This window comes from Notamacropus eugenii, chromosome 2, assembly GCF_028372415.1.
Source record: "Notamacropus eugenii isolate mMacEug1 chromosome 2, mMacEug1.pri_v2, whole genome shotgun sequence".
Classification (NCBI taxonomy): domain Eukaryota; kingdom Metazoa; phylum Chordata; class Mammalia; order Diprotodontia; family Macropodidae; genus Notamacropus; species Notamacropus eugenii.
In genome coordinates this window covers 472,906,628-472,927,526 of record NC_092873.1, presented here as the reverse complement: position 1 = coordinate 472,927,526, position 20,899 = coordinate 472,906,628, and the positions used below count along the sequence as shown (strand labels likewise).

Below are 20,899 nucleotides of genomic sequence, written 5' to 3'. Positions count from 1 at the left end.
AATATTTGTTAAATCATCATGTGCTCCAGGAACTATCTCAGTGTATGTAACACGGTATAGTGGGTATGATGCTAGACCTGAAGTCAGGAAGACACGTTTAAATCCAACCTCAGATGCCAGAGTCTATGGTACCCTGAGGGGTCCACTTAACCTTTTTTAGCCTCAGTTTCCTTATCTGTAAAATGGAAATAGTATCTGTAAAACTTAAAGGTTGTTGTGAGTCAATAGTGTAGATACAGTCCTACACGTACGTCAGTTACCATCTGTATCTATAAAATGGATACAGTAACACACCACCAACCCCACAGGATTACGAGCTCTCAACTACAATAAATGTGTATACATTGTACACTGCACGTTCTAGGCACCTGCAGAAAGGATCATCAATGTCTTCGTGGAATCATGTAAATTAGAAGGGAAAAAGAAGATCCAGATGGGCGAAGAAACCCTTTTCGGAACAGTTTTTAAAGGCATAAAAATCTCCACTCCGGTTTCAGCTCCGCTGAACGAGAAGCCCCCCTCCCGACTCCTTCTGGGCGCTTTCTCCGCCCTCCCCAGGTTAGATGGTGAGCTCCTAGAGGTCAGGACCGTCTTTTTATTATTATTATTAATTGTATCCCTAGGGCTTAGTAGTGCCTGGCACATAAAAGGCGCTTAATAAATGTTTATTGGATTGGAAAATAAAATACATGGAATTACCAGGGAAACCGATTATACAGACATCGAACTATCTAAGTGTACATAACCCAGGTCCTCCATCTCCAAATCCAGCCCCCGTCCATCTAATCTAGGAGGTGAACGATTAAGGATAACACAAAGCGGCTTGCTGCCCAGGAGGTACAAAGTGCCCGGGGAATTCGGCGGAATGAGTGGGCATCTCTTTTCGGATGCCCGCCTGGGTCAGGTCCACATTTCTGCAAACTTCACCCCACGCCTCCTCCTCCGGGGAGCTCGGAGGAGATGGGTTCGAATTCTTTCCACATCTAACGAGTCCGTCAGCAGCCCTCTTCCAAATCACCGGAAGCTTTCAGAGAAACCACGGCCGGCCTGGGGCGCCAGCGCAGGCGACGAAGCCGCAGAGGCCGGGAGGCCAAAGAGAACGTGAGATCCCCTGCTGGGCTCTCCGGGGGGGGGGGGGGGGGGGGGGGGGGGGGGGGGGGGGGGCTCCGGCACTCCGACCCCGCCCTCCGGAGCGGCTGGCGCCACGAATCCAGATCATTATCTTACAAAAAGGGAGAATAACAACAAAAGCTGCTCCAGAGGAACCGGGTAATTTATCCAATTGTCGGTTTCCCGCGGATCAAGTCTAAATAGAGCGTGGTGGGGGAGGGGAGAGGCTTCAGAGCCAAGTGTCTCACGGGGAGCCGGAGAGATAACCCCGCCCCCAGCACTAACGCCTTACTCCACTCCCCCTCCTCCAAAGCTACGGACAAGACCTCCAGGCCCCGCCCATCCCCGCCCATTTCCGCAGGCCCCGCCCCTTGTCCCCGCGCCCCGGCCCGCTCACCCCGGTTCCGCCCCTTGGTCTGCGTCGTTCTCTCCCTCCGGCTCCGCCCCCTCTTACGTCACGTCCCACCCCCTTTCCCCCAGCTCCTACAGCCTGGCGTCCGCGCGGTCACGCCCCGCCCCGCTTTAAGCCCCGCCCCCGTCAGGTCCCCTCTTTTCTGCAGCCTCGAGAGCGGCTTCCCGGCACGAACGAGCGCCCACGTTGGCTGCGGCTCCTTCTTCCTCTCCTGCCCCTCGCCGCTGTCGCCATGCCCGGAGGTCTGCTGCTCGGAGACGAGGCCCCCAACTTCGAGGTGGACACCACGGTCGGCCGCATCCGTTTCCACGACTTCCTCGGAGACTCGTGAGTGAAGCCCGGGCCCGGCAGGAGGACTACCCGAGGACCGGGGCGGGAGGGCCACCCGAGGACCGGGGCGGGAGGGCCACCCGAGGGCCCGGCGGGAGGGCCGGCGAGCTGCTGCCTGCTCCACGGCTCCCCTAGTCCCCAGGAGTTGCCCACGAGGGGCGGAGAGAGCGTCGCCTGGTGCCCCTGCCCCAGTTCCCCGCACTACTGTCCTGCCCCCGCCTCCAGCCCTGACCCCCGCACACCCCTATCCTGCCCCGCACTTATGACCACCCCCCCTTTCCTCCTGCCCAGGTCCTCTGACCACCCCCTCATCGCCTGCCCTGACCACCCTCCCTCTTACTTCCTGCCCCAGCTCCCCTGACCACTAACTCCACCCTTCTTGCCCCTGCCCCAGATTCCCTGGCCAACTACCCCCTTATTTCCTGCCCCAGCCCTCCTAACCATCCACCCCGTTATCTCCTGCCCCAAGTCCCCTAAGCCCCTACCTCTCCTAACTACCCACCTCCCTCCGGCTCCTGCCCCATCCTCATCCCCTTATCACCTGCCCTTAACCACCCACCCAACCCATCTCCTGCCCCCTTACCTACCTACCTCCCGCTCCTTCGACAGTTTGCTCCCCTTCGCAGCCTTACCCCCGCCCCAGCTCCCTGTCTCCCCAAACCTCAGTCCGGTAGAGTACTCTCCCTTTCCCCTCCCCCAGTCTGACCTGCGCACTTGGGAGTGCCTGAAGTTTGTGGGGAGCTCCTGGGAGTGGTCCTCTTAGGCCTACTTATGCCAGGGCCTGAGGCCTTTCTGGAGTTCAGGGTTTGTTCTTTAAATACTACTTTTGAAATTCTGGTTGTTGAGTGGGGAGGGGTGTGTGCAGCTGGGGTGGGGGTTGTGCGTTTTGATTCACGCTCCCTGCTCTCTGCCCTGGAATTTGCTCCCAGTGGTGTGGAGTGGAGCTCGTTACAGCTGACCTTCAGGTACCTGATAGTCCTAGGATCCCTTAGGGCTTAGTTCTTGTGTTTAGGTCTTTTTTCACCCGTATTGGGAAGGTTAGTAAAAGTCACCACAGTCGAGTCTTTGCTTGCAAAATCTGGTCTCCTAATAAATTTAAAAATCGTTAACTACCAAGAAGCTGACCTAGGTCCTCTTTATCTAGCCACTGCCCCCTCCCCCCTCCCGAACTGATTAAAAAATGCCTTTGTCCAGGATGTGGCTTATTAGCAACTTCCAGCAAGTTAAAGAATACTATATCTTTTTCCCATAACTATGAAAACATTTCAAAGATGTTCTCTACCTATGTCACTCCCCTCCCCCCAGAATAGGTGAGTTATATGGCTCTTAAGGACTCTTACCTTTCTCATCTTACTCTTATAGAGGCAGCCAGTTGGTGCCATGGATAGAGTGCTGGGCTCGGAATCAGGAAGACCTGAATCTTCCTTTGTTGCTTTCCTCCATCTTACATTCTCTAAGACCTAACTCTCTCCTAATGGCACAGTTTCTCAGACCACCCTTTCCAGTGCTGGTTGTACTTTGACTCATTCCCCCAACTTGAAGTAAAGGAATTAGCTACTTCTTGCTCCCTGTTGCCACTTTCAGGATCTTCTTCTACCACCATCCCTCAGTAACCTCTTTTTGAGGTTCATTCAGTCCTTATCTGCCACCAGATCTAGAGTCTTTATTGTCTAGGAACCTCCAGGATACATATGAACTGTATCTTCTCAACTTTGATCCTCTTTGATGGAACTTCAGCCTATCTATTAACACTTCGTCAAATACCCTAACCTCCCAAGTCCTCCCTGTACTCAGCTCCCAAGACCTACTTCTCTACTCCAGCACAGCTACACACCTTTGATCTTGCCACATCCTCAGATATTCCACATATCTATGGTCATGATCTATGAAATTGATTTATCTGATCAATCTGTTATTCTGCCTCTTCTAACCTTGATCTTATTACCATTACCTACAATTCTTCTACCCCTTCAGTTCTTTCCCAAGCCACCTGTATTTGTACCCTAGCTACAATCTCTTCCCTTCCCCATCTTGGATCCCCTTGATGAGCCAGTTCAGCCCTACACTGTCATCCTCTTGAGTTCTTTGTCCTGATATCACTGATTTTGGCTTAGCTTTGAAATGCCTTGAAATACTCACACCATTCACTGCCTTTACTCTTGCAGTCCACCTGTTTTTTATACCTTTTACACCTCTCTAATTAATTATCTCATCATAGCACCTTCTCCAAGCCTTTATATCCATTTCTCCTCACACCTCCACAACTCACCCTCCCCAGAACCTTTCACAGAGCTTGATCTTCTCCCCAGAGTCTACCAGCTTTCTCCATATCTCCCTTTTTATGGCTAAACTCCTTGAGAAGGCCATGTACATTAGGTGCTTTCTCTTAACTTTTTACAATCTGACTTCCAACATTATTCAACTAAAATGTTCTCTACAAATTTACTTCTGATTTTCTTGATTGCCAGGTCTAATGTCCTTTTCTCAGCCTCATCTCTCTTGATCTGTACAGCTCTTCACCTGTCGGTCACCCTCTTGTCTTTGGTACCCTCTTTTCTCTAGATTTTTTGTAACTTTTCTCTGCTGGTTCTCATTCTACCTTTCTGACTTTTTTCTCAGCCTCCTTTCCTGGAGTGGGCTCCATGGATCTGCCTGGGCCCCTTTTTTTCTATACTATTTGACTTGATCTCCTCAGTTTCCATAATTTCAATTATTTCTCCATAGAGGATCCTCAGATCAACTTGTCTAACCCTAATCTTTCTGCTAACCTCTACTCAACTATCTCCAACTGCCTATTGGATATCACCAACACATTTTAAATTCAGCATATCCAAAACTGAACTCATTGTCTATCCCTTCAAACTTTTCTCTCTTCCCAACTTTCCTATCAATTGTCCAGGGTACCACTATCATCTTCCCAGTCACCCAGGCTCACAACCTAGGTGTCATCCTTGACTCCTCACTTTATCTCACTCCCCATATCCATATCCATTCAGTGGTCAAATCCTATCATTTTCACTTGCATACAGCCCCCTTTCAGATGACACCATTGCCTCCATGATGCCAGCCCAAAATATTGATTCTGGATCCTTTGTCTGGTTTTTAAATTCCTTCATGACCTGGCCCCTTCCTACCTTTCCAGTCTTAAACCTTACACCCCACCCAACTTAGAGTGCAGTCCAGTAGTGCTTGGTATTCCTCAAACAATACACTATCTCCTGACTCCAGGAATGTTTACTGGCTGTCCTCCTGTGCCTAGAATACTTCCTACTTCATCTCCACCTTCTGGTTTCCTTTCAAGTACGCCATTCTACAAAAATTCTTTTTTTGTTCATAATCTTAGTGCCTTCCTTCCAAGAGTACTCCCCATTTTATCCTGTTTATATATCTTAGACACTTAGCTGATCCTGGGCAAGATTCTTTCAGCCCCATTTTCTTCATCCGTAAAGTGAAGATACTGATAGCATCTACTTTACAAAGTTGTTGGGAGGATCAAATGAGTTAACATAGGTAAAGTGCTTTGTAAACCCCGAAGAGCTATATAAATGACAGCAATCTTTGAAGAGGCAATGTGGTACTGTGGCAGGTAGGCCGGGACCCCCAGCAGACTCATTTCCAATGAGGCTACCCCTGGCTCAGCCCCTCAACAACCTTTGTGACTAGGCAAGCCACTTTTTCCCCCTCATTCTTCTTAAAAATTTGAAGTTCCAAATTTCCTCCTTTCCTCCAGTTTTTCTTCTTTCCCTCTTCTTTGGTGCCCTTCTCCCCCACCCAGAAGGCAGGCAATATGATGCTTGTAACCCATGTGAAGTCATGCAAAATATATTTCTACATTATGGGCCAGTCACCGCTGTGGGTCTCAGTTGCTCATCTGTAACATGAGAGGGTTGAATCAGGTGACTTCTTATGTCTCTTCCAGCTCTTAAGTCTTAAGATCCTTGAGAAAGATTCTCTTCCTTTCTTCCTCCTGGGTGTTCTATTTCTCCCCCCACCCCATCACCTCTCATCTGCTACAGTTAAGGAAGTGGCCTGGAATCTAAACTATTCCAAACTGATGGTGCCATAATCCCACTTTATACCCTTAGAATGAAATGTCTAGGGAGCTGGTGTGGTTTATTCCTCTGCCACCACCCTAGTTGAGCTCCTCTGTACTGGACCTGGTCTATTGGTATGTATTTGTGATTTGGCCCCTGACTTCCAGTCTTACCTATCTCCAAAATCTTCATAGGATGCAAGTCTGCCCATGTCACCCTGCTGCTAAACAGAAAGTCTTCAGTGGTTGTCCATCCATTGTCTTTAGGATAAAATACAAACTCTAAACCTGGCATTTTAAAGCATTGTAAACTTGCCCCACTCCACCTTCCTAGACCTCTTCCTCCCACATTAGTCTCCTTTACATTCTACTGATTTGTTTGTTCTGCCTGTCCCCTCTTTATGTGCCTTGCATTTAATGTTTTAATTGCATTTTAGTTCATCTGGCATTCTGCTCTGATTCATGTTCTCCTGAATTTCTTCAGTCCAATCTCTATAGATAAGATGTTATTGATCTTAATGATTAACTTCAGTGTGTATTCATTTTTATAGTGGGCATAAATGTGAGCTGCCCGGGGATGGTACTTATCAGGACAGTACATATCATGCACATGATGCGGTGTGATAGAAAAAGCACTTGATATGGAATTGGAAGGCTTGGGTTTGAATGATGACTTTGTTACTTATTATTTTTATAACCTTTAGGCAAGTCATTTCCCTCTTCTGGGCCTTACTTGCGAAAGGAAAGGGGTATTGAACTAGATGATCCCCTTAAAGTCCTTTCCACCTATAAGACTATAAAATCACCTACACATGCAGGTGTGTCTTAAGTACACAGGTGAGTATGTAGATAGGGTTTCCCTCTAGGCAAATAGCAAGAAGATTTGTGGTGGAGAACTCCCAAGACTTATGAGGATGGGAGAGTTGTTTATTCTTTCCCATCCTCCCTTTCCTCATCTGTTTTCTCTCTCCATGCCACAGGCTAGGGCCACGGATTGAGTTTGACACTAGTGCCAAACTAAAGAGTGAGAATGGAGTGAATTTGGGTCCCACAATTACCTTGTCTAGAATTTACTAGATTTATATGGCTAATATTCAGGGCTCATTGACATAGAAAACCACAGACAAACATTATCTATGTTGTATTTATTGCATTTTTAAAATTTTGCTAAACAATTTCCAATTACATTTTAGTCTGGTTTGGGCTGCTGAGAGTCTGACACCTTTGATGTAGACCAGCCTCTAGTTAAAGAAACAGGACCAAGGGGATGGTGACTTTTTTTTCTTTTTCTTTTTTCTTTTTTTTTTTTTTTTTACTACAATCAAGATCTCTTGGTAGCTGGGTGATACAGTGGATGGAACACTGGATTTGGAGTCAGCAAAAACCTAACTTTGAGTCCTACCTTAACAACTTTACATATGATACATGGTTCTGGGCAAATCACTTAGCCTTTCTCAGTCTCAATTTTCCTCATTCCAAAATAGAGGTAATAGCCACTTCATAGGGTCGTTGTGAAGATCAGATAAGATAATATATAAGTGCTGTGTCTATGTAGGTAGGTTGTGCGGCGAATAGAGTGCTGGGCTTGGACACATGTTCCTGAGTTCCAATCTAGCCTCAGACAGTAGCTACATTTAACACTGTTTTTACCCTAATTTCCTCATCCGGAAAATGAGCTGTAGAAGAAAATAGTAAACCATTTTAGTATCTCTGCTGAGAAAATCCCCAATGGGGTCTTGAAGAGATGGATATGACTGAAATGATTCAACAACAGAACATATGATATATAAATGAGATAATGTGAAGAGTTTTGCAAATTTAAAGCATGCAGTTTGCATGTGTGTTTCTATTACCACCTTTCAGCAGCCGATAGTGTTAGGAGTAAGTGACTGAGGGCCACGTTTGAGCCAGTTTGAGTAAAGTTTTAAATGTAAATAAGGCCTTACTGTGCACAGGAGAGAGTAAGCAAGTGTTTAGGGTTGAAATAGTTTAATCCTCATAATAGACTAGACCTCACAACCTTCTCCCTTTGAAAGTTTGTCTCCACTGTGTCCCATTCGCTGGGTTGATGTTTCAAGACAGCTGATTTAGTAAACCTTTTATTATTGGGTTAATATGTTAACTAACCAAGTAAGGTACTTGTATGTGAAGAAGACTTGGTAGTCTCCAGAGAGTAACTAATGGGAGAAGTTTCAGGCATTATAACTGGTGGAATGGATATCTCAGGTGGGTCGTTAGCCATGCCAGCACACTTCTGAACACATCAGGTGTATACAGCCTCTGGCACTCAGGACTGAAGGAATTCCTTAAAGCTTACTGGGTATTGGAATTTTGTACTTAATCCTTTGGGCAAACTGCAAAGTGGATTTGATTTAAATAAATCACTAGTTAGTATGATGAACAAAAAAAACGAAGAGACAGAGTTTCTGTTAGGCTAGTTAATGATCAATAAGTTGATGGTTAGTGGTTCACCTAAAGACAAAAACATGGAGAACCTGAATGTTTTAAATATCTTTGTAAAGGAGGATCCCCCTGACAGGAGAAATCAGCCTTGACCAGTCAGGCATCCTCATTCAGATTGGCCTGATCTACAGGGCCTAGGCCATAAATAAGGAAAGTAAAAGACCTGAATTCTAATTAATAATTGGTTATTAATATAATAGAAAAAGATTGTCCATAATTAAGACACCAATGCTCTCTTCTACAAGGTACATTCTTGTTCTGTAATGTAACTTTAATATATGTTTGCTGAGTTGGATCTATTAAAGCAGGAATTCATTTTTATGAGTTTTTTAACAACCAAAATTAGCTTTTGTTTTTAGCGTGGATCCAAATCTTTTTCATGCATGTTTTTTAATAAAAGGTACACTTCCATCTGTAGAGTTTAAGTTTCTGCAATGTAGCCAATGATTGTCCCATTAAAATGCTTATGTGAAATCTGCGGGTGTTTTTAAAAGGAATTTAAATGACTACTTTAGCTAGATCAGTGTAAGAAACTTAAAATGGTTACTGATTGTGAAATCAACTCATCTTCCTGCTTCTTTGATTCCCAAATAATTTCTCGAGTAGTATGACTTAGTATAAACATTCTTGTAATACTCATAAAATAATACTTCTGCTAGTCAGAAGTTACTGCTGTCCAGAACTAAAAACCTGTGGGAATTCCATGACATTGGGCCTTATGACTGGACCATGAAACTTTGTTTTTCCCTCCTGTTAGTTACAGGAGTAGTGTGTACTATTCTAAATGTCCTAGTCCACATAATGCTGTATGTCCTTTGTCCTGTCCCCATCCTCTAGGATGCAGTGACACTGGCTGGTCCCCTAGACAACTGTGTCTCCTGATATTCCCCAGCTTCCTTCTACAAGCAGCCTTTCTCCACCTTCCTTATTGCTAGTACTTTCTCCCTGACATTCGCTCCAATGACAATTTCAACTCTATAAGTGGTACTGTATAAATATCATATCACAAGTGTGAGCAAGTATAACTGTTTACATGCTGTTTTCGCCATTGGACTGGGAGCTCCGGGAGAGCAGGACTGCCTTTTTTCTTGTGTCCTCAGTTCTTAGTTAGCTCCATGCCTGACACAGCAACATAGTAGGCTCTCTTAGGAGATTCCTGTTGACTGACTGAAAAGCCACTCCTCCTTTCTCTAATCCTTGAAGTTGGTGATGGAGAGGGTGCGGGCTACAGTGGAAAGATGGTGGAGCTTGCTTTTTCTTCCCTTGCATGTTCTGTCCAGTCATTTTAGTATATTTTGAAGTTACCTTTGGGCAGATGGCTTGTGTTTGTTTAAAAAGCTTTTTTGTAAAATAACAAGAGTTCGATTGTATGTGGTATTGTTTACATAACTTTTAAAAATCTGTCCTATCAACCAAATCACTGATATGGGAGATGTATTTGCAGCACATCTCATTTTCTATGATGCTGATCATTGGTTGTGGTGGTGGCAACAGCGGGTTTTCTATTTATTGCAGCACACTGAAAATGGTCTGGGTAGAAGGACTCTTTTCAGTTCCTTATTTGGAAAGGAAGAATGCCAAGGTTGTTGAAGAAAATAGCCTCATTGTAAAAAGTTGTATATGGTTAAAATGGCTTGAAGGAAGAGCCTGGTCACTGGGATGGAAAACAGCCAGCCAACTGGGTGAAGTTGTGACAGCTTACCAACAGTTCCTTAATGTGACTCAGCAAAATATTTCCCATCCTGCCACCCAGTGTTAAGAGCAGTCCATCAATTCAGGACAGATTTAACTTCTGCAAAGTAGCTTCCTGCTCCATTGTGAGCTCTATAGCAGGAGGCTTTACCTCTGAAGACTGCAGCCTGCTTCTAAATTCCTTGTCCTTAGAATGCCCCATCCTGGCCCTACTGGAGGACTTTTCCCCCTTGCTTCCCTTAATGAGTTACTGTGTTTGAGATTTTTTTTTTTTTTTTGCATTTTAAAAGATATTAGCTTGATAATATTTTTCCATCCTCATCCTTGATGGCTTTGCAACATTCGATACAGTCACTCCTCCAAGATCTCCCCAATTCTTTTTTCCTGATTTTCATCCTCTGTGTCTGGCTACTGCTTTTTCATTTTCTTTGCTGGCTCCTCATTTATGTCCTGTCCACCATCTGCATGTGGGCCCCCAAGGTTCTGGCTTGGGCTCTCTTCTCTTTGATCTCATCATCTCTCTTGGGTTCAATGATCATGACTCCTCCATTATCTGTATCCTAGCTTCTTTCTTGAGCTCCAATCCAACAATATCACTAACTGCCTATTGGACATTTTCAAAGGGATGCCCCTTTGAAATTTCAGTAGATATCCAAAACAAAAATATTCCCCATGTCCATCCTTCTCATCTTCCCAATTTCAGAAGGGTACCACCAAACTTTTGGTCACCTGGGTTTCTAATCTCAAGAGTCACAGGAACATAGGTTTAGAGCTGGAAGGGACATTATAAGCCAGGTGGTCCAAACCCCTCATTTTACAGATGAGAAAAGCAGGACCCAGAGAAGTGCAGTGACTGGGTCAAGGTATGTAGGTAGGAACAGGAAGAAATTGAAACCAGATTCCATGAGACTAACTCCCATGTTCCTTTCACTCACTCCTCATTCCTTCACTGCCAAGTCTTCCTTAGTTTTACCTCTGTGGTATCTGTCACTTGCATTCCTTTCTCTGAACTCAGTGCTAACACCCACCTACCTCAGACCCTTCTCACCTTTGTTTACGAGGTGGTTTCCTTGACTTCTGTTTATTCCCTCTTTATAGCATCATGGATAGAGCTTCTAAAAGTGAAGCCTGACCATCAACAGATCTTTTCTTAATAATGTCTTTACAGAGGGCAAAAAAGGAAAACCATTCTATTGAAATAATTGTAAAAATGTTCTTAAACGAATTCACTAACCCTGCTGTAGAATAAGATACCAGAGCCTTTGTTGAGCATTTTAAGCCTTTGACAGCCTGACTCCAAACTCCTTACACATTACACCTCTCTCCATGCCAGCTTAACCAGGTCTGTTGGGTATTACTCTATCATCTATCCCACTGCATAGGTTGGAATTCTCTGCCTGAAATACACTCACTCCTTAAATCAAGGAAGTAGCCACTTCATTAAGCCTTGCCCCATTTCTTTGCCTAGCCCAGTCCTACCCTCCCATATGCGTGCACACACGCACACACACACAAATGACCTTGTATATGTGTTGAATTTACATGTGTCTTCCTCTGCATGGTACCAGGTATGCAGACAGTAGGTACATAATTGTTTATTGATTGATGCTTGGATTCAGCTCCTTACTCTGCCATTTGTTACATGTATGACCTTGAACAAGTTGCTTACCCTCTCTGGGCATGCTTATTCCCCTTTCAAATGAGAGTGCTTGGGCTAAGTGATACCTGAAGTCCCTTCGGTTTCTAAATTTTGATCTTATGAAAAGAAGTTCCCCCAAAAGGGGCCCAGTATTTGTTAGGGAAGTATGAAGTGGTGGGCATAGGAAGACAAACATGCAGTTAAATGTAAGCTGCCTGAGGATGGAGACTGACCATGTGTAGATCTGCCATCCCATCACTTCCTCTGTCCCTTGTCTTCAGTCTCTCCCTGTCCACTGGCCTACAAACACACCCATGTCTTTCTCCATCTCTTGAAGAACTCTCATTTAATCTAACTCTGCAATAGCTATAATCCCAACATCTTTACTCTTCAGATATCTATGAAGTGTTCCAGATGCCTTAGTGCAGTTCTAAAATATTAAAGCTTAATGCTGTTTTTAAAAACTTATGAAAAGCTATTTAAGCTATTAAAACTTAATACCGCACTCAGACTTTTGGAATACTCTTCTAAAGTCTGGTTTGTCATTCCTACCTTTCTAGTCACCTCCACACACACAATACATTTTTGCTGCTCTTGTCAGGTGACATCTATCTTATTTCAGAATATTCCCCTCCCTCACCTCTGCCTCTTAGCTTCCTTTATTTCAGCATGTGCTGTGCTGAAGGCCTTTCTTCTCCCTCTCGCAAGTGCCTTCTACAGATTCTATATGTAGGTTGCATTTTAAAAGTTATTTACAAATTATCTCCATTTGCATATTAATGTCTTAAAGGCAGGGAATGTGTTTTTTTTTCTTTCTTTTTCTTTTTAATCCCAAGCCTTCAGCTCCTGTGCCTGGCTAGCTGTAAGCATTTTAAGAAATGATTGTTGACTGACTTCAGTGTGCACAAAATAAATAGAAAATAAATGGGGAACCTAGGGTGGCTGGAGAGAGGATCTTAGCCACCTGAGGGCATGAGGAAAGGCTTCAAGTAAAAGGTGGCCTGGAAGCTGAGATTGAAAGAAAACAAAACTTCAGAGAGGTGCAGGTGAATTGGAAGTGCCTTCCTGTCATGTGGGACAGCCTATGCAAAAGTCCAGAGGTGGGAGATTAGAGTATCCTAGATGAGTGGTGTTAAGAAGAATATTTTATCTGGAAATAGAATATGTGAAGGAGAATAATATATAATGTTGGAAAGGTGGATTGGGGCCAGGTTGGGAGAGGCTGTAAAATCTAAACAGCAGCTTATATTTAAACCTAGAGGCAAAGATAGATGGTAATTCAAACTAGGAGTGCTAATAAAGTCACTGAATGAGAGAGTGTAGAGTGAGTGATATGGAAGAGGACCCTCAAAGGGAGGAGGTATGGGCTTAGGATATAAGGCTTAGACTTGGACTAGTTGGCCCCCTTCCTGTTTTATCTTTCAAGGTTATGTAATTTTTTTTTCCTTATGTGCCACAGAACATTGTGCATCACTAACTAGGGCATTAAGAATTGGATCTTACAGTTTGCTTTTTAATTGGGTTTGTTTACTGCATTCCCAAGGAGGGAGAGTAGCTAGACAAATATTTATGTTCTCCTTAACCTGCACTTTACTACTCAGGCAAGATTGACCTAGTCATGGAAACCCAGGTTCTAAGCATTATGGAAGCAGAAAGATATTGGAGGCTTGATTTTTCTCCTGTTTAGTCTTTATCTAATGAGAAGGAAAAGAAAGGACATAGAAAGGGAAAATCCTGGTTGTCATGCCTTGTATGCCAACAGGTAATGTTGCTACTATTGGCTCTCTTTGGTTTCTTTGCAAGATAAAATGTGAGACTTATTAGAAATTTGATAATATTTCATATGGACCATATTGCTACATATATGAATAAACTTGTCAAATGGGATTACATGCTTGTGACTAGCCATGTAGAAATCTCAGTTAAGACAAATTGGGGCATCACACTCCTAGCTGACTCACCTTTTTATATGTGGTTTTGTGGTCTAAAAAGGTAGAAGATAATAAGAAAGAAGGAATTGGGCTGCATGTTCATATTCAGCAGTGAATATTCTATGCTAATTTGGCCTCTTCCTTTTAAATTCCCCAGAATTCAGCTAGCCACTCAGAAGGAGAGGTTACTCACTAAAGGTGAAACTTGCTTAAGCGAAGATCCTTGCGAACATTACTCAGCACCATTGATATAATTAAAGGACCCTTGAAGGTTACTTAATCATAGGATGTAGAGACAGACTGGGAGACAAATGTGCTGCCTCCTGGATTTCCCATATTGATCAAGACAAATAGAAAAGTTTAAGCCTAACGTAACGGAAGAAACCATCCACACCAGAATAGTTAGCCTTACGTCGTTAACCTTATATTTTGGATTAAGAAATAAACATGCAAACACTGAAGGTTGGGCTTTTCATATCACCTCTGATTCAGTAACCTCAGACACTGTGTTCTGTTCCTTCCAGATGGGGCATTCTCTTCTCTCATCCTCGAGATTTTACTCCAGTGTGTACAACAGAGCTGGGCCGTGCTGCGAAGCTGGCCCCAGAATTTGCAAAGCGGAATGTTAAGATGATTGCCCTTTCTATTGACTCTGTCCAAGACCATCTTTCCTGGAGTAAGGTATAACACCATGAGTTTGGATCTGAATATCATATTAATTGCATATGATGTATGGTTTCCTGGTTTGGGAGCTGACAAGCCCATGAGAAAACCTCAAAAATTCAGCTCCTTTGTATTATCCTTACAGGGTTTACTAGGGCTAACATAGGACTTCAGAGAGCTACTTTTAAATGCAAATTGGTATGACATCTAACAACTTTGGAACATGGGAGACACTGACAAAGGACCACCCAGGATGGTGTGCCTTCATGGGAGAAGGTGCTGTGCTCTATAAACAAAGCAGAATTGAGGTAGCTCAAAAGAAATTCAAGATGCACAAATTTAGAGAATCCACCTCAAATGTTCACATGAACTATTTGTGCCCGACGTGGTAGAACAGTCTGTCTGATGAGCCACAGTTGGACACACTGTAACTCGACTCTAGCATAGTGATGCCATTTTGGACCTCTTTTAGAAAGGACAACCACAAATTAAAGGGAAAGCTCAATTTCTGAGCTCTACTGAAGGTGGCTTTAGGCAGATACAGATTCAAATAAAATTAATACAACATAAAATCAGTTGCATTATAGAATCAATAATTTTTATATTTTCACTTAGCAATTAGTTGATCAGTTTTTCTTTTTTGTCCCTATATCCCTAGCAACCAGGGCACTTAGCCATGGCTGGCACCTAATAAATGGTTTGAACTGAATTGAATTCAGGCTAATTATATTCAAAATCCCTACTAGCTGTTCATGTAGATCTGGTGGTTTTATTGTAGTCTTAAGTTAGACTGGCTATGCTAGGCAAGCAGTTTGAGTTGAAATGATCAGACAAGCCTTCCTCCCCCCAGTCACAACAAGAGGATTGTCAGTAACCACTTTTCTGATGTTTGCTATGTGGTAGGCACTGATTGAGAATTGAGAAATGGATAAGTAAGCCATGACCTTGCTCTTTAGGAGCTTACAGCCTATTAGGACAGTCAGTCATCACATATTTATTATGCACCTACTCTGCTGTGCTAAGTTCTGGGGGTACAAAGAAAGTCCAAATACATAGCCTCTGCCCTTAAGAGCTCATAGGCTAATGCAGGAGACAACATGTTAACAACATACATACATATATGTTATATACACACATTAATTATATCCATGATGTACTTACAAGATGATTTGGGAATAATTTTACAGGGAAGGCACTGAGATTTAAAAGTGGGATTGTTGCTGAGAATTGAAAGGAGCCACAGAAGCCAGGAATAGGAGATAAACAAGGAAAGCATTGTACAAATGGGGGGCAATTAATGAAAACCCTCAAAATTGAGAACGTGGAGCATTTTGTGTGAGCAGCAGCAAGGAGGTCAGTGTCACTGGCAGAATGTTAGGGGAGGGGAGGGGAGGGCAGTAAGGTAAGAGACCCCAAGTCTAGAAGGTCCCGTTATGAAGGGCTTTAAAATCCAGGTAGAATTTGGTCGTGGAAGTAGTAGGAGCCCCTAGAGTTTTGGGGGGTTTTGAAAGTGGGGTAGGATAGGGAGAAGAGTGATGGTTAGACCCTTGTTTTAGGAAGATCAGTTTAACAGCTGAGTGAAGAGCAAACACTTGAAACAAAAAACTTTTCTAACAACTTGCTGTTGTGGTCCTTGAGGTCTGCTTTCTTTGCAACCATTCTTGAAAGGGGGCAGTACAAGTCGTACTGTCCTCATCAGAGATGACACAATAAGTAGCTTGCCCATCCACGGTTACAGTTTCTGAAGCCAGTGTATCCCACAATTCTCCTGACTCCAAGCACAGAAATGGTTTTTACTGTGCCATGGTGTCTTGTGCAAAGTAAATGTGACTAGTATGCAAGTAAGGTATAAAGTTGTTAGAGAATTCAGGGAAACGGAAAGATCAGTGAGGTGGCTATAGGATCTCAAGAAAGTGGAGGTGAGGAAGGGGCTGGAAATCAACCCCATCATAAGGAATAAGTGGAGTAGCAGGAGTCATGTTCCTAATGCTCTGGTAGTGCTAAAGCATAGGCTGTTAAGTGTGCTGGCCTTGGAATCAAGAAAGTGATTTGGGTTCAGAGAACAACCTCTCTTATAGCCTACTGGTTAATACCTACCCTACCCTCCAGGGCTATGATGATGACCAAGGGGATGTGGATAAAGTCTTTTATACATATTGACCATCACTATTGTTACTGTGAAGTAGTGCAGTTTGTCCGACACATGACTACTGCATGGAGAAGATCATTGTGATTACATTATTAACAGCCAAATGAAAAGTGGCTGTAAATCACTAAATGAACTAAACACATTAAAACAATTCAGATTTTATCTGACACTTAGCAGATCAGAAAGGTGAGAAAAGATGAAAATAATGGTGAAGGAGCTACAGGAAAAAGACTCACTAAATAAACCATGCTAAATTGCAAATCAGTCCAACAGTTATGGTATGGTCCACCTACTATGTACTAGTCCCTGGGCATTACAGAGACAAAATGAAGCTTCCCTTTCCCTTGTGGACCTTATTCATTTATCAATAGGGAAGTTAACCTCTATGGGTACATACAAAGTAGTTACAGGGTAATTTTAAAGAAGGAGGGAAGGCATTAATATCTCAAGGAATTAGCCATGCTAAAAAAAAGAGATTGTCTTTGACCTTTTGACCCATTGCTAGGCATGTTCCCCAAGAAGGTCAGAGACAGAAAGATTCCATAGAAAACAACATTTCCTTAGCACATTTTGTGGTAGTAGTCAACAAGCACTTAATGAAGTGCCAGCAAAGGACTGGAAACAAGTAGATGCCCATCAATTAGGAAGTGACTAAATAAATTACATATTAAAAATAAAGAGGAATATTCACCATAAAAAATGAAGAATTCAGAGAAACATGGACTAGTGCAGTGTGAAATAAAGAGAACCAGAAAAATCATCTGTGTGTTAGCTACAACAGTAGAAATGGAACCGCAAAATTAAACTGAACTAAGGCATGACCTTGGTAAATCACTGAAGAAATTATGTCCCCTCAGATGAGGCCCTCGACATACGCAATCAGAAGCAATTTGTGCCACAATTGGTTTTGCTTCCCTGATTAAGTTTATTCTTTGTTGCAAGAGAAGGCTCACTGGTATTTAGAAATTAGTGGTCTTACTGGGTGTAATTTAGAATCGAGGGTTAGATTGAGAGAATCAAGAGATGTACAAAGTATCAGTAAATCAAAAATAAAGATTGTTAGAAATTTGATCTGGTTTGTTGTAGACCATGGTTAGAATTGTTCTTGTTACCCACCCTTTAGGAGTTTTGGTTCATAGTTCAAGATAAGAAATCACTTTGTCCTCTCCTTACTCTAGGGTTTTGCTGTTAAGATAATCCAGAGAACATAGGTGGTTTTTATATTCACGTTTTGCCCTCTTCAGGATATCAATGCATACAATGGAGATGAACCCACAGAGAAGCTGCCTTTCCCCATCATTGATGATCACAAACGGGATCTTGCCGTCAAGTTGGGCATGTTAGACCCAGATGAACGAGATGGGCAGGGCATGCCTCTGACAGCTCGTGTGGTGAGTTCCATAGCCCCACCTCATGCTTTACAAGCATCCCTATACAGATTTCTTCTCTTGGGACTTGCTTGTCTTGTTTCACTCTGATTTAAGGGTAGTGTTATTCAAGCAGCATCAAATAAAAGCTTCCGAGGTCAGTTAGTTGTTCCATCCTCTTTTCCACCTTCTGTGTTCCTGTCAGTGTGAACACTTGGGTGCCAGTTGGGTTGGAGAGGGTAGTGTGAGGGCCTGTTTGAGGTTAGGAATTCTCATTCAACAAGCTTTCATTATTTCAGAAATACAAAGACAAAAATGAAGAACGTAATCAAACATGTAAATTGTTCAGGCAATGTGCATTTATTAAGAGTGAACAGATGAAGAAGGAACTGGGTCGTGCAGGAAATACTATGCCTGAGTCAGAAAGACCCAAGTTTGAATCCTGGCCTCAGTTTCAGAATCTATAAAATGGGAGGTTAGACTCAGTGGCCTCTGAGATCCCTTTGGCTTCTCACTGTGTCCCTTAGCTATTTACATGATTTTGAGGAAGAACGGAGGGCATCAGAAAGGACATCCCAGTGGAGCTTAGTCCACCTACTTAAATAAAAATGAGATTGGGAGGAGGGGGAAATCTGTACAGATCAACACCAATATCTCTGCTGCCTGGAACCAGGTATCAATTATACTTCCTAAATAACAGAAGTGCACACCTTGCATTTTTCTGTATTTTGCAGGTATTTATCTTTGGCCCTGATAAGAAGTTGAAGCTGTCTATCCTCTACCCAGCAACTACTGGCAGGAACTTTGATGAGATCCTCAGAGTGGTTGATTCCCTTCAGTTGACAGCTTACAAGAAGGTTGCTACTCCTGTTGACTGGAAAGTAAGGCATATGAAAGGAGTCAGTACCTACCTGGCCAACTGTAGTGAGACCAGAGGACAGCTGGATGTAGTAAATAGAGAGCAGACTTTGGAGACAGGGTGTCCTGGGTTCAAGCCCCAGCTCTGTTCCCTACTGACTGTAGACAGGCCCCTTGAGAACTCTAGAGTCCTTGAGAAAATAGTTGGTGGGGGGAAGTTTTCTGCTTGGGAGTTCTCTGTTCTGGTGATTGGCTGACAGATAGATATGTGTGTGTGCGTGCGTGCGTTATAGAGCTGGAAGGGACTTCAAGCATCACATAATCCAGCCCATCACTTTACAGATATAGGAAATAGCATGTACATGCCAGGGAGATCAAGCAGCTTGTCCAAGGCTCTGTGGGGTCTAGTCATTAGAGGCAGGATTGGAACCCACTTAATCTTGATCTGTGTGTCTAGTGAGTCTAAAAATTGGGAGATCTGGTTCTTTGCTCTGAGGTCAAGAAAACTTACTTCTCAACATTTGTATCCTCTTCTTGATAAGATTAATATTTTAAAGATCTTAACAGATATTGAAACACTGTTTAGAAGTTCAAGTAGTGGTATCATCCTTATAACAAAAGTTTCCTTTTTCCTTTTAAGAAAATCATAATTTACATCAACAAAGTAAGGATAATGGAGCAGAACTTTTGCCTTTGATCCCTCTTAAAGTCCCTAGGAAATGTAGGAGGGGGTATTCAAGTCAACAAACCCTTGTTAATTGCCTGCTATGTGCTGTGCTCTCTGCTATTGGCTAGCAATACAACAGCCCTGTCCTCAAGGAAATCTCTTTATTCATGCTTTATTTAGGGAACTTACATTTTTCTGTATTCTTTCACAATAAAATTTAATAAATTAATGACAACCTTTTTAGAATTTCAACAGCTCCACCCCAGAGATCACAACATTAACATTTTTCTTATTACTCTTTCTCTAGTGTGGGGATAGTGTTATGGTTGTTCCAACTATCTCTGAAGAGGAAGCTAAAAAACTGTTTCCAAAAGGCGTTTTCACCAAAGAGCTCCCTTCAGGCAAGAAATACCTACGGTACACCCCTCAGCCGTAGGTTACTCCAGCAAGACCATGCTGGGATCGGGCTGGGCCTCCCTTGAAGATCTCTGAAAAAGGATACCAGCCTGCCAATCATGTCTTCCTACAGTAATTGATTTAAACATCTTGGGGTGATAGAAGTCAGGAGTCTTTGGGTTACTCTACTAATGGCTTGTTAAATGAAAATGGCACTAAAAGTCACCCATGATTCCTCTCCTTGTGCCTTTACCACCTTTTCACTTGGGTCATTGAACTCCTTTGTTGCTCTGCTGTCTATCTTTGGGGTGGCACTTGTTTGGGACTTTAAATCTTTGTGAGATCTGTTGCAGTCTCTGTCATCAGCCAACTAATAGGAAAGGGAGCATTTCAGGAATAGGACTTCAACTGTCCTAATAGGTCAATCATCTCTTTTTCTAATTATCCATTTGAGGGAGGAGACAGTTTAAGATGTCTAGTTTTGAGCTTCATCTCCCTAAGTTTATGACCAACAACTTGTAATAATTTGGATGTTTCAGATAGTGTTGGATTTTTTCCTCAAATGTTGAGTGTTCTGACCACAGTTACAAAAGATTTGGAGATTCTTCTCTTTCTAGCAGATAAAAGGAAGCAGAAGACAACCTTAAAATATTTTGTTAGATTGGGCAAAAGAGCTTTCTAGTTAAGTTACGAGTATGTGGTTGAGACTACAGAGAAGCAGCACAATGCCTGCTAGACTTGTACAGAATGGTGGAGGGCTATAATTATGGGTGCCTTTTTAAACAAGTCACGTATCTAGACTTGGAAGATTGCTCTTAAATGTTCATAATAAGATGAAAGCTTGTATACTTGAGGGAAAGGAAGAGATAAAGATACTATTTCTTTACTATAAAACATTATCTCTGCAGTGGATTGTTTTCGGATATTTTGCCTTTAGGGAAGCCACAAATAAAAGCTTTTTGAAACTAAGTCACAAGTCTCTTCATTTGGGTGTATGTGTCTACACACACCTTCTGGGTTGTGATCTTATAGTCATTTCTTGACTCCCACCCCACCCAACTGTGACTTCCCTCATAGTACATAAGAAACTGTTGAGCCTTTTTTTACCCAAAAAAAAAAAAATGTTTTATTGATTCCTTTTGTCTATATATCCCCTTCATTTCAGAACATGCTCCTACTACCAGTGAGC

The 20,899-nt window shown here is 42.9% G+C and overlaps 1 protein-coding gene across 1 annotated transcript; it reads left to right on the top strand.

The window, feature by feature from the left end:
- The first annotated feature begins 1,445 nt into the window (after nucleotides 1-1,445).
- Nucleotides 1,446-20,679, top strand: PRDX6 (peroxiredoxin 6). Its single transcript, XM_072648597.1, has 5 exons — nucleotides 1,446-1,849; nucleotides 14,135-14,291; nucleotides 17,667-17,813; nucleotides 18,524-18,670; nucleotides 19,622-20,679. Exons 1-5 carry the CDS (start codon nucleotides 1,755-1,757, stop codon nucleotides 19,748-19,750), a joined length of 675 nt encoding a protein of 224 aa, XP_072504698.1. The 5' UTR covers nucleotides 1,446-1,754; the 3' UTR covers nucleotides 19,751-20,679.
- Nucleotides 20,680-20,899: the final 220 nt, after the last annotated feature.